The sequence below is a fragment of the Macaca nemestrina genome, chromosome 15, assembly GCF_043159975.1.
Source record: "Macaca nemestrina isolate mMacNem1 chromosome 15, mMacNem.hap1, whole genome shotgun sequence".
In the NCBI taxonomy this organism is placed as follows: domain Eukaryota; kingdom Metazoa; phylum Chordata; class Mammalia; order Primates; family Cercopithecidae; genus Macaca; species Macaca nemestrina.
The window spans coordinates 33,250,303-33,277,953 of record NC_092139.1 but is presented as its reverse complement, the minus strand read 5'-3'; the positions used below and the strand labels follow the sequence as shown (position 1 = coordinate 33,277,953).

The 27,651-nt window shown below is 51.5% G+C and overlaps 1 protein-coding gene across 1 annotated transcript; it reads left to right on the top strand.

Moving 5' to 3' along the window:
* The first annotated feature begins 4,029 nt into the window (after positions 1-4,029).
* LOC105496159 (inhibitor of DNA binding 1) lies at positions 4,030-5,243 on the top strand. The gene is made up of 2 exons (XM_011766287.3): positions 4,030-4,564; positions 4,808-5,243. Exons 1-2 carry the CDS (start codon positions 4,142-4,144, stop codon positions 4,847-4,849), a joined length of 465 nt encoding a protein of 154 aa, XP_011764589.1. The 5' UTR covers positions 4,030-4,141; the 3' UTR covers positions 4,850-5,243.
* Positions 5,244-27,651: the final 22,408 nt, after the last annotated feature.

Here is a 27,651-nt window from a genome sequence, read left to right as displayed (position 1 = left end):
AAATAAAATAAAAATAAATAAAATAAACAGTTGGTGATGGCCGGGCACAGTGGCTCATGCCTGTAATCCCAGCAGTTTGGGAGGCCAAGCCAAGGCGGGTGGATCATCTGAGGTCAGGAGTTTGAGACCACCCTAGCCAACATGGCGAAACCTCGTCTCTACTAAAAATACAAAAATTAGCTGGGCGTGGTGGTGGGTGCCTGTAATCCCAGCTACTGGGGAGCCTGAGGCAGGAGAATTGCTTGAACTCAGGAGGTGGTGATTGCAGTGAACTGAGATCGCGCCACTGCACTCCAGTCTAGGCAACAGAGCGAGACTTTGTCTCAAAAATAAATAAATAAAAATAAACACTTAGTGATGGATTAATACTCTAATTTCCTCTGGTTGACCATTGTTCTTCCAATTATTTGGCAGTTCTTTTTTTTTTTTTTTTTTTTTTTTTTTTTTTTTTTTTTTTTTTTTTTTGAGACGGAGTCCTGCTGTGTCTCCCAGGCTGGAGTGCAGTGGCGCGATCTCGGCTCACTGCAAGCTCCGCCTCCCGGGTTCACGCCATTCTCCCGCCTCAGCCTCCGAGTAGCTGGGACTACAGGCGCCCGCCACCACGCCCGGCTAATTTTTTGTATTTTTAGTAGAGACGGGGTTTCACCGTGTTAGCCAGGATGGTCTTGATCTCCTGACCTCGTGATCCGCCCGTCTCGGCCTCCCAAAGTGCTGGGATTACAGGCTTGAGCCACCGCGCCCGGCTTGGCAGTTCTTTGAGCAGCAAACTATTCCCTGCCATCATTAATTTAGGATTGCTAAACAAGGCATAGGGAGTTTAGAGAGTTTTGGTGTGTGTGGTAAGGGGATGAGGAGTCTAGCTAATTAATTGATGATGTCTCTCTCTTTTGAAGCTGGTCTCACTGATTGGTTTGGTTTTCCTGGTTTCCTGATGTGGAGACAGAAGGCTCCTTTACTTTTCCCTCCTCCCCCAAACTTCTGTGGGAAAACGGAACCTGCTGATAACTCAGTGAATTCATTGCTGCGGGATAGTGGGGCGGAGGGGAGCAGGGAGGGACCATAATATCATCCTTCACTGGTGGGCACAGATTTTTACCCCTGCTAATGTTGTATGGCTTTAGGTGACTAACCTGAGCTTCAGTTTCCCCACCTGTGGCATGTCCAGAACTTTGCAATCAGACTGCCTGCTCTCAACAGGAAGCGATTGCATTGCAATACTGTACCCTCCTTATAATAACGCAACTATGATTATAACTCTCAGACGTCTTCTGGAGCCTCAGTTTCCTCCTTTGTATAAAGACACCAAATAGCTCCTCTCCTTAGAGTTGTGAAAAAGACTACAGAACTTGATCAAGCTGGGTGACAGAGTGAGACCCTGTATCATTATTATTTTATTTTGAGACAGAGTCTCGCTCTGTTGCCCAGGCTGTTGTGCAGTAGTGTGATCTCGGCTCACTGCAACCTCCGCCTCCTGGGCTCAAGCGAGTCTCCTGCCTCAGCCTCCTGAGTAGCTGGGGGATTACAGGCGCGCGCCACCACGCCCGGCTAATTTTTTATTTTCAGGCACATGCCACCATGCCCGGCTAATTTTTTATTTTCAGTAGAGACGAGGTTTCACCATGTTGGTCAGGCTGGTCTCGAACTCGTGACCTAGTAATCCGCCCGCCTCGGCCTCCCCAAGTGCTGGGAGCCACTGCGTGAGCCACTGCGCCCGGACCCCGGTATCCTTTTTTTTTTTTTTTTTTTTTGAGACGAAGTCTGCTCTGTTGCCCAGGCTGGACTGCAGTGGCGCAGTCTCGGCTCACTGCAAGCTCCGCCTCCTGGGTTCACACCATTCTCGTGCCTCAGCCTCCCGAGTAGCTGGGACTACAGACGCCCGCCACCTCGCCCGACTAATTTTTTCTTTTTTTTTTTTTTTTTTTTTGAGACGGAGTCTCACGCTGTTGCCCAGGCTGGAGTGCAGTGGCGCGATCTCGGCTCACTGCAAGCTCCGCCTCCCGGGTTCCCGCCATTCTCCTGCCTCAGCCTCCTGAGTAGCTGGGACTACAGGCGCCCGCCACCGCGCTCGGCTAATTTTTTGTATTTTTAGTAGAGACGGGGTTTCACTGTGGTCTCGATCTCCTGACCTTGTGATCCGCCCGCCTCGGCCTCCCAAAGTGCTGGGATTACAGGCTTGAGCCACCGCGCCCGGCCAATTTTTTCTATTTTTAGTAGAGACGGGGTTTCACCGTGTTAGCCAGGATGGTCTAGATCTCCTGATCTCGTGATCCGCCAGCCTCGGCCTCCCAAAGTGCTGGGGTTACAGGTGTGAGCCACTGCGCCCCGTTTTTTGTTTTTGTTTTTGTTTTTTTTTGAGATGGAATCCCACCCTGTGGCCAGGCTGGAGTGCAGTGGCTCTATCTCGGCTCACTGCAACCTCCGCCTCCCAGGTTCAAGCAATTCTGTCTCTGCCTCCCGAGTAGCTGGGATTACAGGCGCACGCTACTATGCCGGGCTAATTTTTGTATTTTTAGTAGAGGTGGGGTTTCACCATATTGGTCAGGCTGGTCTCGAACTTATGACCTCAGGCAATCCACCCGCCTCAGCCTCCCAAAGTGCTGGGATTACAGGCCTGAGCCATCGCGCAGGCCTTCATTTTTTAAGATAAGAAATAAATGAAAAAAGATGATCAAGACAAACTCTTCACACAGTGCCCGGTGTACAAAGTAATGGTCACGTTTGTGATTATTAAAATACCAGGCAAATATTAAATATTAGGGCTCAGAGAGGGCATGCGACCCGCCTGAATCCACCCAGCTGCAGAGCTGGAAAGGGAACTCAGGCCTTTTTCCCCACGCTGGAGCGGGTAGCTGGGGCGGGGAGGTGGGGGGAGCAGTGAGGAAACCTCCCAAGCGGCCCAGGCTGTGCTGTGGGTCTGGGTGGGGAGATTCGCAGGTGTGGGGCGGGGAGGTAAGGTGACCCTTGCTCAGCGACCGCGCCCGCGAGGAACGCATTCCCAGGCCTCCCGCCCTTGGTCTGCAGGTGACGGGCTGTGGGGAGCGAGGGAACTAGCTAGCTCAGTTTGTCGTCTCCATGGCGACCGCCCGCGCGGCGCCAGCCTGACAGTCCGTCCGGGTTTTATGAATGGGTGACGTCACAGGCCTGGCGTCTAACGGTCTGAGCCGCTTGTTCAGACGCTGACACAGACCGGCCCGGGAAGGAGAGGGGGGAGACTAGCTCCGCAGCTGCTGCGCCGTGGGAGGGAGACCCTGCTCTGAGGTCTTTGAGAAAAAAATTTTAAAATGTAGCCAAAAATGGGAAAAAACATTTAAAAGTCACGAGTTGTTGCAGGTTTAGGAAATTTTTGCAAGGGGCTGCAAGTTCAAGGTGGAATCGAATGCAGCCTCACTCCACTGCACTCTATCTAGTTCACTTCCCAGCCATCCAGCCTCAAACTTACTAGACCTTCCCGAATTAATTGCTCCGACCTGGGGGGGATCTGGGTAGGCCCTGCGGGTCTCAGGAACACGAACAGCAACATTATCTAGAAATTGAGAAACCCCAGGGGAGCAGATGTAAAGGAGCGCCGGCTTTAAGTTTCGGTCCTGATATTTGTAGATCAAGGTCCCACAGGTATCATCCAAGAGGGTCCGGAAACCCAGGCTCTCTGGGCTATCCAGAGCCAGCCGCTTCTCCGTTTGGGCCTCAACTTCTCTCATCTGTGAAATGGAGCTGGAGAAGTGAGAAATGAATATGGGAAAAACTGATTCCTGAGGTCTTTTCATTATAAGGCAATGCCGGCTTAGCTTCCTTGCCTCCTTCACGAGGAGCCCAGTGCAGCCCTCGCCTCCACCCGCTGCCCTTACCACCCACCCACCCTAGCTGTTCTTGAAACTCGGGTAGTCTTTCCAGATTGAGAGGGTGCACTAGAAAAGCATAAGGCGGGACCTAGGAGCGCGGGCCACGCCCCCATACCGCCCATTGGCTGCTTTTGAACGTTCTGAGCCCGCCCCTCCGGGGGCCGTGGCATGTTTATAAAAGACCTGCGGTGGCTACGCGCTTTCATTCCACGTTCCTAACTGTTCCGTTTTCCACCTCTGCTTCGGGCTCCCGCCTTCTCCGTTCGCTTTGCCCATTCCGTTTCAGCCAGTTGCCGGAAATCATGAAAGTAGCCAGTGGCAGCACCGCCGCCGCCGCAGGCCCCAGCTGCGCGCTGAAGGCCGGCAAGACAGCGGGCGGCGCGGGCGAGGTGGTGCGCTGCCTGTCTGAGCAGAGCGTGGCCATCTCGCGCTGCGCCGGGGGCGCCGGGGCGCGCCTGCCTGCCCTGCTTGACGAGCAGCAGGTGAACGTGCTGCTCTACGACATGAACGGCTGCTACTCACGCCTCAAGGAGCTGGTGCCCACCCTGCCCCAGAACCGCAAAGTGAGCAAGGTGGAGATCCTCCAGCACGTCATTGACTACATCAGGGACCTGCAGTTGGAGCTGAATTCGGAATCCGAAGTCGGGACCCCCGGGGGCCGAGGGTTGCCGGTCCGGGCTCCACTAAGCACCCTCAACGGCGAGATCAGCGCCCTGACGGCCGAGGTGAGATCCAGATCCGACCACTAGATTATCCTTATACCTACGGGGAAACTGAGGCCAGAGAGGGTGTGGGCGCTTGCACCAGTTCCGTCCCATCTTTGCGGGTAGCTGGCTATGCCGGGGGTGCCTAAGGACCCTGGAAAAAGCGCTCTCCCGTCGTGTACTCCTGGGGAAGGGGGCGTCCGCTGCGCTCGGAGCGGCGTCCCTCCCAACGCTTCGGTCTCACCTCTTCTCTCGTTTTCACAGGCGGCATGCGTTCCTACGGACGATCGCATCTTGTGTCGCTGAAGCGCATTCCCCAGGGATCGGCGCACCCCAGCCATCCGGGGGCAAGAGGAATTAAGTGCTCTCCCCAACGCGCCTCGCCGGATCTGGGGGCGAACTAGACAGATCGGCGGCCACTGCGCCCTTACAGCATCCAGCCTAGGGCTGAGGGACTGGAGAGGAGAGAGCGACCCTCTCTCCACACCTACTAGTCACCGGAGACTTTAGGGGGTGGGATTCCACTCGTGTGTTTCTATTTTTTGAAAAGCAGACATTTTAAAAAATGGTCACGTTTGGTGCTTCTCAGATTTCTGAGGAAATTGCTTTGTATTGTATATTACAATGATCACCGACTGAGAATATTGTTTTACAATAGTTATGTGGGGCTGTTTCTTTGTTATTAAACAAATAATTTAGATGGTGGCAGTGACTTCTTGGATTGAGGGGAGGGTCCTCGGCTGGGGGTTGACCCCTGACCCTCTTCACAGCTGGTTCTGGGAGGAGAACTGGAGGGCTACATCTGGATTGTTGCTCTTACCGGCCTGAATGAGTGTTTCCGGTGTCTTTAAAGTCTATTCTTCCCCCCACCATCCCCGGCCATTTCCCTGCTCCCTAGTGTTATAAAACTAAATACTCTAGACCTCTGGGGTTTCTCAAGGTGATCATTGGGCCATCTGGATCACCTGGGGAGGTTGTTAAAATGCAGATGAACCTGCCAGGGCCCCCTCTGTGTTGGAGTATTGAGCAAGCCATTTAAGTTGGAGAACGTGGTAGCTGGACCACCCACTTCCTTGCCAAGATGTGGATAAAATGAGACCCAGTGGAAAAGGACTTGCTTAGGGCCATAGCTTGTGAGAGGCAGTGATTCTATCACCCCATTCCCCAGTAGGAGGTGCCTCCCCCAACAGCCTACCTCTGGGTTCCAGCAGGCCGCCCTGGGGCTCCTGGCTCATCCAAGTGGGTGAGCAAGTTGGCAGGGCCAGGTTGGGCACAGCTGCTGGGACACCTGCTCTAGGTCCAGACTCAGCCACATCACCCTGGCCTGGCTCTGTTGGCAGCTCAAACAAATCTCCCCCCAACCCCAGGGTTCCTGGGTAGGATCTGAGGAGTGGAATCTCATTCCCCAGCTCCTGAGCAGGATAAATACGTCATTGGCAACGGCCTATCTGCCTGGACATGTATGTGGATTTCTACTCAGGGAAGCGTGTATGGGTGTCTACTCCTGTGTACCTAACAGGAGTAAGCTGGTCTCCCCCTGCTACTCCACGGTGGGGATGGGCCAACTATTCACATATAGGCCTGGGGGTGTAAGTAGGGGTATGCTCGGGGCCGTGTGCAGAAGGGCAAATAGAGCACATGTGTTCTGCAGATAAGTGTGGAACCTCCAGCTGTTTGGGCTTGTGTGTTCTGCCTAAATGCATTGTGGGCATCTCTGCATGGGTCTGGGATGATGGATGGGTTTGAATGTCTGGGGGCCACAGAACCACACTGTGGGTTTCTGTGTATATAATTGTTCTATAGATTGGTTGGCATTCCTGGGCCTCTGCGGGTCTGGAGTGAAGGTGGGGACAGCTATGTTTGGGCAAATCCTTCCTCAAAAGTTCACGTGGCAACTCCCTGGGCTATCATTAGGTCCTGGGGGCACCAACCCTCAAGAATAGATGCCAGGTAAATCCCCATGTGTTACATATGGAGAAACTGAGTCCCAGGAATGGCAAAGAACTTGTCCCAGAAAGGTAAGGGCTATTCATACATTTTGTCAATAAACGATAGAATAAAATAAATAGCCCCTAGCACCGGAAGCCTGGCTCTGCTCAACTCAACCCTTTACAAAAACGGTTTCGTGGATACCTGTGGGGCTAAAGGCAGGATTGTGGTCCCCGTTTTACAGCAGAAGACACAAGCTCACAGACGGGATGAACAAAAAATCAAATGAAAGATTATGATTCCTTGAGCACTAACGTTAAGCCAGTTATACCCCCTCCACAAGCAGTTTATGGCTTTTATCAAACACAGTATTTGCAGGCGAATTATGTTCTTTGCTACCCCCTCTCCACCGGCTGCTGTATCAATAGTACTAACCTCACGGAAAGTAGTACAGAATAAATGAAAGTAAGTGGTTAAAACGTTTAGCACAATGCTTGGCACAATGTTGCATAGTTATATATTATCATGATTAATTGTCGCCTGTGCATCCTTGGAGTGTCCTCGGAGGCACACGTGTGCACGCACTCCCTCTCACGTGTGGGCCCTGGCCTGCAAGCCCACCCACGGGAACGTAAGCAGGTTCCTCCTCGCGTACTCCGACATGCAGGGCCTTTCTTCCAGGGGAGGAAGGGGCTGCGGCAGGGGCCTGGGCCACCTCCCCCGCCATTCAGGCACACTCTGGATTCCACGTTCCCCTCTTTACCCCTTTGGCCCAGGCCCAGCCCATCTGGAGGCCGGCTCGGCGGCGGCCTGGGAGCGTTTCCATCAGCTGGGCCCGAGGAATGCGGAGCTATTTAACCTGAGCATCCCCAGGTGTACGGAGGCGCCTGGCTGTCTGGGGCCCGCAGTCTTTGGCACGGCCGCGCTAGACAAACAGCGCGCCGCCCCCGCCCTGCCCCTCCGCCCGCAGCTGCAGCCGGGCCTGGGAACCGGCGGGCGCCGGCGGCTTGCATAAGAGGCTCCCGGCCTCGCAAAGGGAGGGAGGGAGGGAGGGGGACAGAGGCCACCGGTGTGTGTGCGTGTAGCACACAAAACCCTGCTCCTTTGGAAATCATTAACTCCTTAACCTCTCCTGGACAGGACGCAGCCAGGAGCTGGGGTGGAAGATGCCGAGAAACCCCAGGACCAAGTTTCTTGAGCACTGAACTCTGCCTTTCCGGGGATGTAATGTTAATATTATTTAAGAAATACGGAAGGGCCGGGCGCGGTGGCTCAAGCCTGTAATCCCAGCACTTTGGGAGGCCGAGACGGGCGGATCACAAGGTCAGGAGATCGAGACCATCCTGGCTAACCCGGTGAAACCCCGTCTCTACTAAAAAATACAAAAAACTAGCCGGGCGAGGTGGCGGGCGCCTGTAGTCCCAGCTACTGGGGAGGCTGAGGCAGGAGAATGGCGTGAACCCGGGAGGCGGAGCTTGCAGTGAGCTGAGATCCGGCCACTGCACTCCAGCCTGGGCGACAGAGCGAGACTCCGTCTCAAAAAAAAAGAAAAAAAAGAAAAAAAAAAAAAGAAATACGGAGAGCTTATTATGTGCTAGGCACCATACTAAACTCTTTACAATATCAATTCATTTAATCGTCAGAACTTTAACGAGGCCAGTGCTATCATCATACGGTCATTTGAATAACAGTAACAACCACCACTACCACAAGAGTAGTAGGCTAACATTTTAGTAGGGAGGCAGGTAGAACCCAAGCCCAGAATCAGCGTTGATGCTCATCACTTCACCTGTCAGAGCCTCTTTTCTTTTTTGGAAAATGGGCTTCAGAACCTGGGCCTCAAGGACTAATTGAACCAATGCACCTAAAAAGCATAGCACAGCCGGGCGCGGTGGCTCACGCCTGTAATCCCAGCACTTTGGGAGGCCGAGGCGGGCGGATCACAAGGTCAGGAGATCGAGACCACGGTGAAACCCCGTCTCTACTAAAAATACAAAAAATTAGCCGGGCGCGGTTGTGGGCGCCTGTAGTCCCAGCTACTCGGGAGGCTGAGGCAGGAGAATGGCGTGAACACGGGAGGCGGAGCTTGCAGTGAGCCGAGATCGCGCCACTGCACTCCAGCCTGGGAGACTGAGCGAGACTCCGTCTCAAAAAAAAAAAAAAAAAAAAAAATACAAAAAATTAGCCGGGCGCGGTTGTGGGCGCGGCGACAGAGCGAGACTCCGTCTCAAAAAAAAAAAAAAAAAAAAAAAAGCATAGCACAGGCTCACAGTAGTGCATGTTGCAATAACGTGTTTTGAGTGGATTGTCTCAACAGCCCTACCAGGTGTGGGCCTACTGCTATATCCACTTTTTTTTGTTTGTTTGTTTTTCTTGAGACAGAGTCTTCCTCTATTCCCCAGGCTGGGGTGCAGTGGCACCATCTTGGCTCACTGCAGCCTCCACCTCCCAGGTTCAAGTGGTCCTCCTGCCTCAGCCTCCTGAGTCACCGAGATTACAGGCAAGTGCCACCATGCCCAGCTAATTGTATGTTTTTATAGAAAAGAGTTTTCACCATGTTGGCCAGGCTGGTCTCAAACTCCTGACCTCAAGGGATCTGCCTGCCTCAGCTTCCCAAAGAGCTGAGATTACAGACGTGAGCCACCGTGCCCAGCCTATATTCACTTTTCAGATGACAAAACGGAGGCATCAAACAAGTGTGGTGACCTGCCCAAGGCCACATTGCACATTGACTTAGAGGACTTTCCAGAAATCAGACTTGTCCAAATCAGGCTTATGAGGGGCCTCATGTTCCCAGAGTATGTCTAGTTCATGAAGCCTTTCATCTTATTTCCAACTGAAATAATACCTGGTCATTATGTTTATTTGTTTTAAAAGCATACATCAGATAAATGCAAGAAATATACACATTTCAGGCCGGGCGCGGCGGCTCAAGCCTGTAATCCCAGCACTTTGGGAGGCCGAGGCGGGCGGATCACAAGGTCAGGAGATCGAGACCACAGTGAAACCCCGTCTCTACTAAAAATACAAAAAATTAGCCGGGCGCGGTGGCGGGCGCCTGTAGTCCTAGCTACTCAGGAGGCTGAGGCAGGAGAATGGCGTGAACCCAGGAGGCGGAGCTTGCAGTGAGCCGAGATCGCGCCACTGCACTCCAGCCTGGGCAACAGCGTGAGACTCCGTCTCAAAAAAAAAAAAAAAAAAAAAAAAAAAAAAGAAATATACACATTTCACAACTTTTGCAACCCACATTGGGGAATGTCTTTTTTTTTTTTTAGACAGAGTTTTCCTCTTGTCACCCAGACTGGAGTGCAATGGGGCGATCTTGACTCATTGCAACCTCCACTTCCCAGATGCAAGCAATTCTTCTGCCTCAGCTTCCCAAGAAGCTGGAATTACAGGCATCTGCCAACACACCCAGCTAATTTTTGTATTTTTAGTAGAGACGGGGTTTTACAATGTTGGCCAGGCTGCTCTCAAACTCCTGACCTCAGGTGATCCACCTGCCTCAGCCTCCCAAAGTGCTGGGATTATAGGCATGAGCCACCGTGCCCAGGTTTTTTTTTTTTGTTTGTTTGTTTGTTTGTTTTTTTTTGTGAGACGGAGTCTCGCTGTGTCACCCAGGCTGGAGTGCAGTGGCGTGATCTTGGCTTACTGCAACCTCCGCCTCCTGAGTTCAAGCAATTCTCGTACCTCAGCCTTCTGAGTAGCTGGAATTACAGACGTGCACCACCACATCTGGCTAATTTTTGTATATTTAGTAGAGACGAGGTTTCACCATGTCGCCCAGGCCAGTCCTGAACTCCTGACCTCAGGTGATCTGCCCGCCTCAACCTCCCAAAGTACTGGGGTTACAGGCGTGAGCCACCACACCTGACCCATGCCAGTCACTCTTATTGAGCACCAGGAACTGCCAGCCAGAGAGAGCTCCCTGCTGCCCAGGGTCACACACAGCAGGCCTTCCTGGTGGCAGGCAGGCCTCACATCCCAGCACAGCTGCCAGAAAGAAAGGAGGTGAGTCACAGGGCCAGGCCAGGAGCTGGGTGAGGCTGGGGCCAGGGTCCAGGCGGGCGCCACTTTCCAGGAAAGGGAAGGGAAGGGAAGAGGAAACCAGAAGGCCAGGAGGAGCACAGGGAAGGGCGAGGGTGCCCTTATCTCCCTGGACCCGCCCTGGCTGGTGCTGCTTCCTGCTGCAACTCTTGCAAAACCTCCTTCCCAACACTGTCCTCAAGCAGGGTGCCCCAGGCCAGTACCAGGTTGCATCAAGGCCTTGTGCAAGGGGAGTGAAGAGGGGGACAGTGGCTGGGAGCAAGGCAGGGCGAGAGGTAAGGCAAATGTGGGTTCTAGGCCCAGTGCCACTTCTGGTTGGGCAGCTGCTTCACCTCCTGGGCTCTCAGGATCCCCAGCATTTTTTTTTTTTTTTTTTTGAGATGGAGTCTCACTCTGTTGCCAACCTCCGCCTCCTGGGTTCAAGCAATTTTGGGGGGGCATATTTTTTAGTAGAGAGACGGGGTTTCTACATGTTGGCCAGGTTGGTCTCGAACTACTGACTTCAGGTGATCCACGTGCCTCGGCCTCCCAAATTGTTGGGATTACAGGCATGAGCCACTGTACCCTGCCATCCCCAGCTTTGTTTTGTTTTGTTTTGTTTTGTTTTGTTTTTGAGATGGAGTCTCCCTCTGTTGCTAGGCTGGAGTGCAGTGGCATGATCTCGGCTCACTATAACCTCTGCCTCCCAGGTTCAAGTAATTCTCCTGCCTCAGCCTCCCAACTAGCTGGGATTACAGGTGTGCGCCACCACGCCCAGCTAATTTTTGTGTTTTTAGTAGAGACGGGGTTTCACCATGTTGCCCAGGATGGTCTCAACCTCCTGACCTCGTGATCCGCCCGCCTCGGCCTCCTGAAGTGCTGGGATTACAGGCGTCAGCCACCACGCCTAGCCTCATTCCCAGCTTTTAAATGGGTGTTATACTCACTGTTTTGAGGTTTCAGTGATAGCATCCCAAACCTTTGCACTCCTTAAGCCTCAGGCTAGGCCATTGTACTTCTACCTGGAAAACTACTAGCCCCAACTGGTTCTTTCAACAAATAGTTTATAAAGCTTTTACAATATACTAGGAACAGGGCCCCAGGAGTTAACAATTCAGATACAAATTCTTGCTGTCTTGGAACTTACATTCTTAGTGGGAGACATGCAGTAGATAAATATGCATATGTGTAATCAGAGGTGCATTTACCTGGAAATTACTGAAGCTTAAACTTCAAGCCTCCTCACCTGGAAAGAGTATCAGCCATGTGTTCACATGATTTCTGTGTGTTTTGCAAGATCTGCCCAATGTTGTATTCTTTTCTTTGGAGGCTGTACAAACCTAGATCCTCTCCTTTAGAGGAGACAGAGCAGGGCCCAACTTTGAAGGCACAGCTGTAGAAGACAGGAAGAATCGTGTCTGTGGGTGCTGTTCATTTCTTGGGTTTGTTTTGTTATTTTATTATTTTATTTGATTGATTTATTTTTATTTATTTATATATATTTTTGAGACGGAGTTTCCTTCTTGTCGCCCAGGCTGGAGTGCAATGGTGCCGTCTCAGCTTACTGCAACCCCCGCCTCCTGGGTTCAAGCGATTCTCCTGCCTCAGCCTCCCCAGTAGCTGGAATTACGGCGTGCAACACCACCTCCAGCTAATTTTTTGTATTTTTAGTAGAGACGGGGTTTCATCATGTTGGCCAGGATGGTTTCCATCTGTTGACCTCATAATACGCCCGCCTCGGACTCCCAAAGTGCTGGGATTACAGGTGTGAGCCACTGCGGCCTGCCTATGTTATTTTATTTTTTGAGACGGAGTTTCCCTTTCCCAAGCTGGAGTGCAATGGTGCGATCTCGGCTCGCTGCACCCTCTGCCTCCTGAGTAGCTGGGATTACAGGCATCTGCCACCACGCCTGGCTAATTTTTGAATTTTTAGTACAGATGGGGTTTCACCATATTGGCCAACATGGTCTCCAACTCCTGACCTCAGGTGATCCACCTGCCTCGGCCTCCCAAAGTGCTGAGATTACAGGCGTGAGCCACCGCGCCAGGCCTGTTGTTGTTTTAATAGAGACGGGGTGTTGCATGGTTGCCTAGGCTGGCCTCAAAATCCTGGGCTCAAACAGTCCTCCCGCCTCGGCCTCCCGAAGCGCTGGGATTACAGGCGTGAGCCACCCTGTCCGGCCCGGTTTTTGGGTTTGAGACTCTAAAATATCTGGGCGGCAGAGAAGAGCTGGGAGGCGGGCCAGCGCTCTCCAGAGCAGCTGGTCTCATCCATGCAGCTGCAAACGCAGGCGCTGTGCCCGCTCCCGTCTTCCTCTGGCCACCAGCGCCCCCTCCCGAGCAGAGCCTGGGCTGCGCCACCGTGGGCGAGAAAGGCTGCGAGAGGCGGAGGCTGATGCCTTGGTGACCTCTAGTGGGCGCCTTGGGAACTGCAGCCAGAGCTGTAAGCATATTAGGAGAGTGAAGAGTTGTGCCCACAAGAGAGTTCAGCCCCCTCTCCCAGGGCCCCCTTCGCTACCGTTTCCCCCATTCTCTCATCCTCTTTCCTCTTCCTTTCTTGTGACAACCCCCTATAAGCCTCATTCCCTCCCTTTTAAAGGAGGGGATCTTGGGCTAATCTTGGAAATTTCTTTTTTCTTTTCTTTTTTTTTTTTTGGTAGCCCAGGCTGGAGTGCAGTGGCGCGATCTCAGCTCATTGCAAACTCCCTCTCCTGGGCTCAAGCGATTCTCCTGCCTCAGCCTCCCGAGTAGTAGGATTACAGGCGCCCGCCACCACGCCCTAATTTTGTATTTTTGTTAGAGACGGGTTTCTCCATGTTGGTCAGGCTGGTCTCGAACTCCCAACCTCAGGTCATCCGCCCGCCTCAGCCTCCCAAAGTGCTGGGATTATAGGCGTGAGCCACGGCGCCCAGGCTAGTTTTTTTTTTTTTGGCGGGGGGAGACAGCTTCACTCACCCAGGCCGGAGTGCAGTGGCGCAATCTGGGCTCGCCACCATGCCTGGCTCACTTTTTGTATTTTTAGCAGAGATGGGGTTTCACCATGTTGGCCAGGCTGGTCTTGAACTCCTGACCTCAGGTGATCCACCTACCTTGGCCTCCCAAAGTGCTGGGATTACAGGTGTGAGGCATCACGCCTGGCCTAATCTTGGAAATTTCTTTTTTTCAATTGTGAAATGTATCATACCTACAATAGAGCAGATATCACATGTCTGCAGTTTAAAAAAGATAGTAATAGGCCGGGCGCGGTGGCTCAAGCCTGTAGTCCCAGCACTTTGGGAGGCCGAGACGGGCGGATCACGAGGTCAGGAGATCGAGACCATCCTGGCTAACACGGTGAAACCCCGTCTCTATTAAGAAATACAAAAAACTAGCCAGGCGAGGTGGCGGGCGCCTGTAGTCCCAGCTACTCGGGAGGCTGAGGCCGGAGAATGGCGTGAACCCGGGAGGCGGAGCTTGCAGTGAGCTGAGATCCGGCCATTGCACTCCAGCCTGGGCTACAGAGCGAGACTCCGTCTCAAAAAAAAAAAAAAAAAAAGATAGTAATAAAACCGGCCGGGTGCGGGTGCAGTGGCTCACGCCTTTAATCCCAGCACTTTGGGAGGCTGAGATGGCACCATTGCACTCCAGCCTGAGCAACAAAGACTCCATCTCAAAAAAATATATATATATATATTTAATATCTATATTAAATATATAATATATAATTATATATATTATTATATATATATCACACACTTAAGTACCAGCCACTCTGCTTAAAATAGAATATTAGTTCATTTGAAGCCTGTGTGCCCTTCAGGATAAAATCCCCATAAGATTTTACCTCTTATCCAGAACTTTGTGTTAATCGATTGCTTGTTGTTTTTTTTCCACATATGTACCAGTATGCATCCTTAAACAATGTATTACTTAATATTACCTGGTTTTGCCTTTTATATAAATAAAATCATACTATATGCAATTTTCTGCAACCTAATTTTCTCATGCAACATGAATTACATGAGAGTCATCCATGTTTGATTTCTTGCCTTCATTCATTCATTTTCACCATTTTGTAGTATCCTCTTTTTTTTTTTTTTTTTTTGTGATGGAGTTTTGCTCGTGTTGCCCAACCTGGAGTGCAATGGTGCGATCTCAGCTCACTGCAACCTCTGCCCCCTGGGTTCAAGTGATTCTCCTGTCTCAGCCTCCTGAGTAGCTGGGATTAATACAGGCGTGCACCACCATGCCCGGCTAATTTTGTGTTTTTGGTAAGGACGAGGTTTCTGCATGTTGGTCAGGCTGGTCTCGAACTCCCGACCTCAGGTCATCCGCCCACCTCGGCCTCCCAATGTGCAGGGATTACAGGCGTGAGCCACCGCGCCCAGCCCACTTTGTAGTATTCTATTATGTGATTTATTGCCCCAAGCTCCTGTGATGGACCTTTGGATTGTTTCATGGGCTTAGCTGTTATCAACAGTGCTGCTCTGAATGCCTTGGCACATATCTCCAGTGAATCTGTGTTAAAAGGAGTAGGATGGCTGCATCCTAGGTGATGCACAATTTAAACATTACTAGGTTGGATTTTTTTTGTTGTTGAGATGGAGTCTTGCTCTGTCGTCCAGGCTGGAGTGCAGTGGTGCGTCTTTGCTCACTGCAAGCTCCGCCTCCCGGGTTCACGCCATTCTCCTGCCTCAGCCTCCCAAGTAGCTGGGACTACAGGTGCCCGCCACCACGTCTGGCTAATTTTTTGTATTTTTTTAATAGAGACGAAGTTTCACCGTGTTAGCCAGGATGGTCTCGATCTTCTGACCTTGTGATCTGCCCGCCTTGGCCTCCCAAAGTGCTGGGATTACAAGCATGAGCCACTGCGCCTGGTCTGGAGTCTATTTTGATTAAACAGAATAATCAGAGGTCCCTTACATACAGCTTAACGCAGTGCACTCATTGTAGAGATAGGAAAAGGAAAGCCTGGAGAAGTTCAGTGACTTGCCCAGAATCCCTCAGACCTGGCCTCTTGGGCTAAGGTCATAGCCTTAGAAGTGATTCTGGGAGTGAGGCATGAGAATATATTTCCTTCTCATTTTGAAGATTAACAAGATATATTTTACCCTTAAAATTGTCTTCTAGGCTGGTTTTAGAATCTGGGCAGCCAGGCGCGCTGGCTCACACCTGTCATCTCAGCACTTTGGGAGGCCGAGGTGGGTGATCACGAGGTCAGGAGTTCGAGCCTGACCAACATGGTGCCACCCTGTCTCTACTGAAAATACAAAAATTAGCTGGGCGTGGTGGTGCACGCCTGTAATTCTAGCTACTTATGAGGCTGAGGCAGGAGAATTGCTTGAATCCAGGAGGCAGAAGAAAAAGAAAGAGAGAGAGAAAAGAAGAAGAAAGAAGAAGAAGAAGGAAGAAGCAGAAGGAAGAAGAAGGAGGAGGAGGAGGAGGAAGAAGAAAGAAAGAAGAAGGAAGAAGGAGAAAGAAGAAGAAAAAACAGGGAGGGGGCACATCGAGATCTGGCCACTGCACTCCATCCTGGGCAACAGAGCAAGACTCCGTCAAAAACAAAAAACAAACAAACAAACAAACAAAAGAATCTGGGCAAACTAGAAACCCAGGATGCTCTTTGAAAACCATCCCACTGGGCACGGTGGCTCACGCCTGTAATCCCAGCACTTTGGGAGGCCAAGGCGGGCGGATCACCAGGTCAGGAGATCGAGATCATCCTTTCTAACATGGTGAAACCCTGTCTCTACTAAAAATACAAAAAATTAGCTGGGCGTGGTGGCAGGCACCTGTAGTCCCAGCTACTTGGGAGGCTGAGGCAGGAGAATGGCATAGACCTGAGAGGCAGAGCTTGTAGTGAGCCAAGATTGTGCCACTGCATTCCAGCCTGGGCCACAGAGCAAGACTACATCTCAAAAAAAAAAAAAGAAAGAAAAAGAAAAAAAAAAAAAGAAAACCACCCCAAGACAAATACACATTCATACTCATTGCATCTCCAAGTCCTGCCAACTCTAACTCTTCCCCTCCACCCCACCAAAGACAAAGTCTCACTCTGTGGCCCAGGCTGGAATGCAGTGGTGCAGTCTTGGCTCACTGCAACCTCTGTCTCCTGGGCTCAAGTGATCCTCCCACCTCAGCCTCCCAAGTAGCTGAGACTACAGGTGTGTACCACCACACCCAGCTAATTTTTGTATTTTTTGTTTCGTCATGTTGCCCAGACTGGTCTCAAACTTCTGGGCTCAATTGACCTACCTGCCTCGGCCTCCCAAAATGCTGGGATTACAGACGTCAGCCAGTGCGCCTGGTCTTACCACTTTTTTTGAGACGGAGTCTTGCTCTCTTGCCCAGGCTAGAGTGTAGTGGCAGGATCTTGGCTCACTGCAACCTCTGCCTCCCAAGTTCAGGCAATTCTACTGCCTCAGCCTCCTGAGTAGCTGGGATTACAGGCATGTGCCACTATGCTCGGCTACTTTTTTTATTTTTAGTGGAGATGGGGTTTTACCATGTTGTCCAGGGTGGTCTCGAACTCCTGGGCTCCAGCAGTCCTTCCAACTAGGGCCTCTCAAAGTGCTAAAGTGATCCTCCCACCTCAGCCTCCCAAGTAACTGGGACTACAGGTGTATGCCACCATGCCCAGCTCATTTTTGCATTTTTTGTTTCATCATGTTGCCCAGGCTGGTCTCAAACTCCCGGGCTCAATTGATGCACCTGGCGCGGCCTCCCAAAGTGCTGGGATTACAGCATCATTTCACTGTAATCTGTTGGTTCAAGCAGTCACAGAAGCCCTCGCAGGTTCATGGGGAGTAGACATACACCCGCGTTTTCACAGGAAGAGTGTCAAAAATTTGAGGCCATTAAGAAATAAAATGGCCGGGTGCAGTGGCTCACACCTGTAATCCCAGCACTTTGGGAGGCCGAGGCAGGCGGATCACCTGAGGTCGGTGTCATGTGTGTCTGTGTGAAGAGACCACCAAACAGGCTTTGTGTGAGCAACATGGCTGTTTATTTCACCTGGGTGCTGGCAGGCTGAGTCCGAAAAGTGAGTCAGCAAAGGGAGATAAGGGTGGGGCCGTTTTATAGGATTTGGGTAGGTAAAGGAAAATTACAGTCAAAGGGGGGTTGTTCTCTGGCAGGCAGGAGTGGGGGGTCACAAGGTGCTCAGTGGGGGAGCTTTTTGAGCCAGGAAAAGGAATTTCACAAGATAATATCATTGCTTAAGGCAAGGACCGGCCATTTTCACTTATTTTGTGGTGGAATGTCATCGGTTAAGGCAAGGCAGGGCATTTGCACTTCTTTTGTGATTCTTCAGTTACTTCAGGCCATCTGGGCACATATGTGCAAGTCACAGGGGATGCGATGGCTTGGCTTGGGCTCAGAGGCCTGACAGTCGGGAGTTTGAGACCAGCCTGACCAACATGGAGAAACTCCGTCTCTACTAAAAAAAAAATACAAAAAAATTAGCTGGGCGTGGTGGCACATGCCTGTAATCCCAGCTACTCGGGAGGCTGAGGCAGGAGAATCGCTTGAATCCGGGAGGCAGAGGTTTTGGTGAGCTAAGATGGCACCATTGCACTCCAGCCTGGGCAACAAGAACGAAACTTGGTCTCAAAAAAAAGAAAGAACAATAAAAGAAAAAGAAATAAAATAAGGCTGGACGCAGTGGCTCAGGCTTGTAATCCCAGCACTTTGCGAGACTGAGATGGGTGGATCATTTGAGGACAGGAGTTCGAGACTAGCTTGGCCAACGTGGTGAAACCCCATCTCTACTGAAAATACAAAAATTTGCCAGGCATGGTGGCACACACCTGTAATTCCAGCTACTCAGGAGACTAAGGCACGAGAATTGCTTCAACCCGGGAGGTGGAGATTTCAGTCAGCTGTGATCGTCCCACTGCACTCCAGCCTGGGCGACAGAGCAAGACCCTGTCTCAAAAAAAAGAAAGAAACAAAAGAAAAGAAACTGAGCCAGGGGTGCCAGTGTGCATCTGTAGTCCCAGCTACTTTGGAGGCTGAGGCGAGAGGATCACTCGAGCCCAGGAGTGGGTAACATAATGAGACCCTGTCTCTAATTATAAAAACAAACAAACAAAAACTGTCATGAGGACAATAAGCTATTCTAACTGCAGTATGTTCAGAGAGATTCAGTTCCTTGCCCAGAGGACAATTACAGATGTGAATGGTGATAACAACAAAAACCAGGTTGAAAGGAGATCGGGCCGGGCCTGGTGGCTCACGCCTTTAATAGCAGCACTTTGGGAGGCTGAGGTGGGTGGAACACCTGAGGTCAGAAGTTGGAGACCAGCCTGGCCAACATGGTGAAACCCCATCTCTACTAAAAATACAGAAAAACTTAGCTGGCTGGGCACGTGGCTCTTACCTGCAAAAATACAAAAAAATTAGCCAGGCATGGTGGCAGATGTCTGTAATCCCAGCTACCTACTCAGGAGGCTGAGGCAGGAGAATCGCTTGAACCCGGGAAGGGGAGGTTGCAGTGAGGCGAGATCGTGCCACTGCACTCCAGCCTGGGTGACAAGAGCAAAACTCCATCTAAAAAAAAAAAAAAAATTAGCCAGGCATGTTGGTGCATGCCTGTAATCCCAGCTAATTGGGAGGCTGAGGTAAGAGAATTGCTTGAACTCAGGAAGGTGGAGGTTGCAGTGAGCCAAGCGCATGCCACTGCACTCTGTCTTGGGCAACAGAGTGAGACTCTAACTCAAAAAGAAAAACAAAAACAAAAACAGGGAACAGAAGAATTATTCAACTATGCTCCACCTTGATCCCTGACTCACAGAATCTGTGAGATACAGTAAAATGGTTGTTGTTTTAAGCCACTAAGTTTTGGGGTAATTTGTTATGGAGCATTTGTTATGGTAATTTGTTGTAGCCAGAGCCATCATGTTTATTTGATTGCTTACCATGTTTTCTGCCTCTAGAATGGGTGTTCCATGAACTGCTTTGTTCCCTGCCATGTGCTCACTGTCCAGCCCAGAGCCTGGCACATAGTTGGTGCTTAATAAATATTTGCTGAATAAATGAGAGAGTGGATGAATAGATGTATGCCCACCACACTTGGGTTCAACTCCGTGCATCCAGCTGGGTAGAGTTTCTGGGATAATCCTGCATATGTCTTGGCATTGGGAAGAGAGGCATTCAGGCACCTGCCATCCCCTGGCAGCCTAGTCCCCAGTCCTGGAAGGGGGTACTGAGAGTGGCTTTGGTTACCAAAACCTATTGTTGCATGAGGGCTCAGTTAGTGCCTACCTGCCATGACCTCTCTTTTCTGTTCCAGCCTCCAGACTTTGCACAAATGACTTCTGGTGATGTCTTCCAAGCCTCGTTTGTCTGAATTCACCTCCTCCAGAAAGCCGGTCTAGTTTGGAAACTCTCAGGTTCCCTTCCCGACCTCCAGAGACAACCTTCCTCCCGCTTGTTGACAGTTGCAGGGATTGCTTTAGGATCATTCCCACCCAGAGCCCCCAGGTGCCCCACACGGCCACCTCCCACCCTGCACAATTCAGTCCCCTAGCAATGACATTCCCAACCCAATATACCTGCTATGTGTCAAATCCTGTGCTGGGTGTTTTGCTGCCGGTATCTCAGTTCAACACACTTCCACAACTCAGTGAGGTCAGATCCGTGATTGTCCCATTTTATGAATGAGAAAGGTGAGGCTCCAAGAGGAAACACTAGTTCCAGGTACCTGGCTGGCAGGTGCTCTTCTGGGATCCAGTTCATCATTATCATCATCGTCATCATCACCATTATCATCATCATGACTGTAACTTACTAAGCACTGACTGTGACGATAATGATCTACCAAAGGATGCCCAATTCAAGGGGTTAAACTTCAAGCAGAAAAAGGATATTTTCCTGGTTTCAAAGTATCTCACTAAGTACATTTAATAACTACACAGAGTAAAATAATAATTTTTTTTTTTTGAGATGGAGTCTCTCTTTATCACCCAGGATGGAGTGCAGTGGCACAATCTCGGCTCACCACAACCTCCACCTCCCGGGTTCAAGCAATTCTCCTGCGTCAGCCTCCTGAGTAGCTGGGATTATGGGTGCACACCACCATGCCCGGCTAATTTTTGTATTTTTAGTAGAGACGAGGTTTCACCATGTGGGCCAGGCTTGTTTTGAACTCCTGACCTCGTGATCCACCCGCCTCGGCCTCCCAAAGTACTGGGATTACAGGCGTGAGCCATTGCGCCCGGCCTAAGATAATAATTTTACAGTGGAGAAGTCCAGTAGATACTGCCCTAGATAACTGATCAAGGTTAACGTCATTCGTCATACATGTCAACATCAGGTGCTTCTGCAAGGATGCACTGAGGAAGGCATGACACCACTTCTGTGACATTTTCCCCATAATTCATGACTTCAATTTGATCACAAGAAAATTTCAGACAAATCCAACTTGAAAGACATTCTACTAAGCAGCTGAATAGGACTCTTCAAAAGTGTCAAGGTCGCAAAAAAGACGGAAAGACTGAGGAACTGTCACAGATTGAAAAAGACTGCCAGTGCCAGGTGTGGTGGCTCACACCTGTAATCCCAGCACTTTGAAAGCCTGAGCCGGGGAGGATCACTTGAGCGCAGGAGTTTGAGACCAGTCTGGGCAACATGGTGAAACCATCTCTGCAAAAAAATACAAGAAGTTAGCTGGGTGTGGTGGGCTCACACCTGTAGTCCCGGTTACTCAGAAGGTTGAGATGGGAGGATCGCTGGAGCCTCGGGGGCGGAGGTTGCAATGAGCTGAGATCACACCACTGCACTCCAGCCTGGGCCATAGAGTGAGACTCTGTCTGAAAAGAAAAAACAAACAAACAAAAAAACCTGGTTTAGGCCGGGCGCGGTGGCTCACGCCTGTGATCCCAGCACTTTGGGAGGCCAAGGTGGGCAGATTGCGGGGTCAGGAGATCGAGACCATCCTGGCTAACATGGTGAAACCCCGTCTCTACTAAAAATAAAAATAAAAATAAAAATAAAAATAAAAATAAAAATATTAGCCAGGCGTGGTTGCTTGAACCCAGGAGGTTGAGGCTGCAGTGAGTCGAGAGCGAACCACCGCACTCCAGTCTGGGTGACCATAAGAGACGCTGTTTTTTTTTGTTTTTGAGACAGAGTCTCACTTAGTCGCCCAGGCTGGAGTGCAGTGGCGCCATCTCGGCTCACTGCAAGCTCCGCCTCCCGGGTTCACGCCATTCTCCTGCCTCAGCCTCCCGAGTAGCTGGGACTACAGGCGCTCGCCGCCTCGCCCGGCTAATTTTTTGCATTTTTAGTAGAGACGGGGTTTCACAGTGTTAGCCAGGATGGTCTCGATCTCCTGACCTTGTGATCCGCCCGCCTCGGCCTCCCAAAGTGCTGGGATTACAGGCATGAGCCACCGCGCCCGGCCTTTTTTTTAAAAAAAAAAAAAAAAAAAACAGCGTCTCGGCCGGGCGCGGTGGCTCATGCCTGTAATCCCAGCACTTTGGGAGGCCGAGGCGGGCGGATCACAAGGTCAGGAGATCGAGACCACAGTGAAACCCCGTCTCTACTAAAAATACAAAAAATTAGCCGGGCGCGGTGGCGGGCGCCTGTAGTCCCAGCTACTCAGGAGGCTGAGGCAGGAGAATGGCGGGAACCCGGGAGGCGGAGCTTGCAGTGAGCCGAGATCACGCCACTGCACTCCAGCCTGGGCAACAGCGTGAGACTCCGTCTCAAAAAAAAAAAAAAAAAAGAAAAGAAATCTAAACTGTATAGGGATCTTAGGGAAAGTCTCTCTGAGATGACGTTTGAGCTGCAAATTGAAGGACATTGGTTGGGGTTTGGGTGTCAATACATAACAACCTCTTCTTTGTCTAAGTTCTGACACAACAGACAGCCAGATGAGGAATCAGGTATATTGAAATCAAAATAACACTTCCTTATTGTTCCAGTCACTGTTCCTGCATGACAAGCCAACTGGTGTTTAGTGCGTAAAATAACTGATGCTGATGGTTTCTGTGGGCCAGGAGGTCAGAGAGGGCACGGCAGGGATGACTTGTCTCTGCCCCATGAAGTCTGGGGCCTCAGCTGGAAAGACTCAATGGCTACGAGGGCCTTGATGGCTGGGGCTGGAATCATCTGGAGTTGTACATGTCTGGAAATGGATGCTGGCTGTAGGCTGGCACCTCAGCAGGGCCCTGAGCCAGCACATCTACACATGACCTCTCCATATGGTCTCTCCACCTGGGCTGGCTTGGCTCCCTCATAGCATGATGGCTGGGTTCCCAGAGAGAGTGTCCCAACCACGTGGCTTTTTTTTTTCTTTTCTTTTCTTTTTTTTTTTTCTGAGCTGGAGTCATGTTCTGTCGCCCAGGCTGGAGTGCAGTGACACAATCTCAGCTCACTGCAACCTCCGCCTCCCGGGTTCAAGCAGTTCTCTGCCTCAGCCTCCCAAGTAGCTGGGATTACAGGCGCCTGCCACCATGCTTGGCTAATTTTTTTTTCTTTTTTTGAGACAGAGTCTTGCTTGTCGCCCAGGCTGGAGTGCAGTGGTGCAATCTCGGCTCTGCCTCCCAGGTTCAAGCAATTTTCCTGCCTCAGGCTCCTGAGTAGCTGAGGTTACAGGCGCCCACCACCACGCCCGGCTAATTTTTTTATTTTTAGCAGAGACAGGGTTTCATCATATTGGTCAGGCTGGTCTCGAACTCCTGACCTCAGGTGATCCACCTGCCTCGGCCTCCCAAAGTGCTGGGATTACAGGAATGAGCCACGGCGTCGACCCTTTTTTTTTTTTTTTTTTTTTTTGTATTTTTAGTAGAGACAGGGTTTCACCATTTTGGCCAGGCTGGTCTTGAACTCCTGATCTCATGATCCACCCACCTCAGCCTCCCAAAGTGCTGGGATTACAGGCGTGAGCCACCGCACCTGGGCCCACATGGCATTTTTATGATCCAGAAGTCACATAGCAAGTTTCACCATATTCTGCTGTTTAATGCTGTCACAAAGGTACATCCAGGCTGAAGGAAGAGGGACATAGATCCCACCACTGCAGGGCAGGAGTGTCAAGGTCACAATGGTCCAACGAGCATGTGGAATTGGAGATACTGATGAGGCTATCTTCTTTGAAAATACAACTTGCCACAATTCCTGATGAACTACTTAGTAAAGCATAGCTTTGGTCTGTGAGCGAGAGGCCAGGTGTGTTGCTCCAGTAGAGCTTTCTCAGATGGAAACAGGTGGTGGGAATAAGACTTGCCCTTGAGAGAAGAGCATTTTAGCAGAGGGAAGAGCAATGACAAAGGCCCTGCCATGGTCAAGGTTGGGTGTGTTCTAGGAACTGAAGCCCAGCGTGGCTGGGGCGTGGTGGGAGAGCAGGAGAGGCTGATGAAGAAGCTGTGTTTGGAAGGTTTGGTAGTGGGGACCTTGAACGTCAGGCTAAGGAGTTTATTGGGAAGCCAGCGGTGCCAAGAAAGGCTCAAGGATGCCATGAGGCTGTCCCCGCATAGGCTGTCCCCACATCTGGGGGCCAAATACCCATGCCCATGTGCAGGCCAATTGTGTCTCAGCGAAGACAGAGGCCCTGGCCTCCAGGATGTGAAGGGACTAGTGCCTACCCTAGGGCACTCCCAGATCTCACCACCTCAGCCCCTTTGCCAGGTTGGCCCCCCTCCTCTAGTGTGTCTGCCCTGGTCGGGAGGAGGGAACAGGAATAGTATGAAGCGATCTGACCTGCCCCCAGGAGGTTTCCATCTCTAGGCCACCTGTCATGTCCTGTCCCGGTGAAATCTAGTTAGGGGCATTCATCTACCCCTGATCACACTATGGGCTCTGTGGCAGGCCAGGAAACCTGCCATTAGTGGCATCCACCTCTATGGCAGTCCCAGCTCAATGTCAGTTTCTGTTGTTGTTTTTGAGACGGAGTCTCACTCTGTCACCCAGGCTGGAGTGCAGTGGCATGATCTCGGCTCACTGCAAGCTCCGCCTCCCAGGTTCACGCCATTCTCCTGCCTCAGCCTCCCGAATAACTGAGATTACAGGTGCCTGCCACCACGCCCGGCTAATTTTTTTGTATTTTTAGTAGAGACAGGGTTTCACTATGTTAGCCAGGATGGTCTCAATCTCCTACCTCGTGATCTGCCCGCCTCAGCCTCCCAAAGTGCTGGCATTACAGGCGTGAGCCACCACGCCCAGCAGTTTATTTTTTTGAGACAGGATCTTGCTCTGTTGCCCAGGCTGGAATGTAGTGGTGCAATCACAGCTCACTGCAGCGTAGAGCTCCTGGGCTCATGCAATCCTCCCACCTCAGCCTCCTTAGTTGGGACTGCAGGTGTGCACCACCACATCCTGCTAATTTATTTATTTATTTTTTGTAGAGGCAAGGTCTCGCCATTTTGCCCAGGCTGGTCTTGAACTACTGATCTCAAGCAATCCTCCGTCCTCAGCCTCCCAAAGTGCTGGGATTACAGGGGCAAGCCACCATGCCCAGCTCTCAGTGTCGGTTCTGACCTGGCTTGCCTGTCCAGGGTTTTAGAAGCACTTGCTGGACGGGCCACCGGAGCTGCGGGTCTTCCCGCGACGTCCTCCGAGCCTGAGCTGCTGCTGGGACACTCTCAGTGTTCAGTGACTCCCACGGCTCCGCAGAGCCTCCGCTCTCACGGGTGAGCTGGGTGGGCCTTGCTCTCCGCTCCTGGCCACGGCCCTCGGCTCACTGACCACGCCCATCGGCTCTCTGGCCCTGCCCCCTCAGCTCCTGGTTTCCTTGCTGTCCCCTGGCCTCACTCCTCGTGGTTAGCTCTGCCCATTCCCGCCTCTCCCTGCTCCTTCTGTACTAGACCTCCTCCTTGGGTTCAAGGGGCCCTCGGGCCTCCCAAAGGGCTGGGAGTCCAGGTCTGTGATGTTTTGTCCAGCACCTCTTCCTATTTTCACCTTAGGGTCCTGCGTGAGGCCTAGCTCTTCCGCAGTATCCCCTCTAGGCTGGCAGGCTGGAGGTGGGTCCTCTGTGAAACCTAGAGCCTGGGTGGGGGTCTTGTTGGCAGGGGGATGCTGAGGCTGTGGCTCAGGTCTTAGCGTCTGGGCAGAATCTGGGGGTCTCCCTGGAGCCGACCAAGTGAGTATGAGCTGCCATCCCTCCTGTTGGCAGGTCTTAACCTGTCCCAGAGCTCTCGGCATGTCGGCCCTGTTGTGGCAAGTGGCCTGAATGCCCTCTCTGGAGCCCTCTCCACCCTTGGACCCACCAGGGTTCCAGAAGACCCTTATTCCTTGGCTTTGGGACCCCGAGTGGCCTGCCTTAAGGGACAGTCCATCTCTTCCCAGGTTCAGGACCTCGAAAGGAGGCTCCGCAATCGTCCTGCAGGCTGTATTCCCTGTGAGCTGCTCAGGGCCTGCCTCTACCCCATGGCTCTCAGCCCAAGGGTGGGCTTCTCCCACAGATGTTCCTTATCACAGCATCACTCAACTTCTGGAACTTGATGTTCCCACAGAGGCTGGGGCGGAAGAGCGCAGGGAAGAACAGAGGGACGCCTTTCCCAAATGCCTTCCCTTGGGAGACCCTGTGAAACTGAGGGTGGTGGGGGGGAAGATTAGACCCAGAAATGGTGCCGCTTGGCCACTCAGAGTGGCTGTAGTAGAGCCATGCATAGACACAGGCCACTCATTCCAGTGCAGCCACCACCCTCCCAGCCACCCTGAAAAAGGTCTGGCAAGACTCATCAGCTTCTGCCTGGCGTGGTGGCTCATGCCTATAATCCCAAGCACTTTGGAAGACCAAGGCAGGAGGATCCCTTGAGCTCAGGAGTTCAAGACTAGCCTGGGCAACATAATAAGACCCTGTCTCTACAAAGCTTTAAAAAAAAAAAAAAAAAGCCATGGTTTTTCCTCCAGATTCTTGAAGAAGCGTCTTCCCCTGTCCTCTGTCCATAGGACTACTCTATAGAACACCCTGCTCAGCAACCAAGAGGTAAGGGGTGGTCCTTTTTTTTTTTTTTGGAAAGGGAGTCTCACTCCGCGGGCCAGGCTGCAGTGCAGTGGTGTGATCTCGGCTCACTGCCACCTCTGCCTCCGGGGTGCAAGCGATTCTCCTGCCTCAGCCTCCCGAGTAGCTGAGATTACAGGTGCCCACCACGCCTGGCTAATTTTTGTCTTTTTAGTAGAGACAGGGTTTCGCCATGTTGGCCAGGCTGGTCTCGAGCTCCTGACCTCAGATGATCCACCCTTCTCGGTCTCTCAAAGTGCTGGGAGTACAGGCATGAACCACCACGCCCGGCCAAGATGGTCCTTTTGGGGGTCTCACATTTGGAATTACTTTGGTTGGGGAAGGGGAGGAGCAGCTCCCAGAGTGACCAGCAGTGGGCCCAACCTGGCCAGTTCTGGGAGCTGGACGTCTCATGGAACTCTGGAAGACTCCCAAGCTGCCTTCTCAAAGATTTGTCTCTGGCACCGTCCAGAATGGAGGTGATGTGCACTCTAGGGTCCCTCTAACACCTTCCCTTGAACCCCTCGCCTTCTAGGCTCATCTGCCCCCAGGACTAAGCCCCCTCCATTGATTGATTGATTGATTGATTGATTGAGATGGAGTCTCGCTCTGTCGCCCAGGCTGGAGTGCAGTGGTGCAATCTCGGGTCACTGCGACCTCCACCTCGGCCTCCCTAGTAGCTGGGACTACAGGCATATGCCATGACGCTTGGCTAATTTTTGTATTTTTAGTAGAGATAGGTTTTATTTTATTTTTTATATATATATATATATATATATATATTTATTTTTGAGATGGAGTCTTGCTCTGTCGCCCAGGCTGGAGTGCGGTGGCTCGATCTCGGCTCACTGCAACCTCCGCCTCCCGGGTTCATGCCATTCTCCCGCCTCAGCCTCCCAAGTAGCTGGGAATACAGGCGCTTGCCACCATGCCCGGCTAATTTTTTATGTTTTTAGTAGAGACGGAGTTTCACCATGTTAGCCAGGATGGTCTTGATCTCCTGACGTTGTGTGTGATCCGCCTACCTCGGCCTCCTGAAGTGCTGGGATTACAGGCATGAGCCACCACGCCCAGCAAGATAGGTTTTCTTCATATTGGCCAGGCTAGTCTCGAACTTCTGACCTCAAGTGATCTGCCCGCCTTGGCCTCCCAAAGTACTGAGATTACAGGCGTGAGCCACCACACCTGGCCAGTCTTTAGAGACTGTCTGGAGCAGGCCGCTATGGCC

Bases quoted from the DNA above. Each gene is read 5' to 3' on its own strand.
- LOC105496159 (XM_011766287.3), top strand. From the start codon at position 4,142: ATGAAAGTAGCCAGTGGCAGCACCGCCGCCGCCGCAGGCCCCAGCTGC. The intron at 4,565-4,807 runs GTGAGATCCAGA...TCGTTTTCACAG, and splicing joins TCAGCGCCCTGACGGCCGAG to GCGGCATGCGTTCCTACGGA.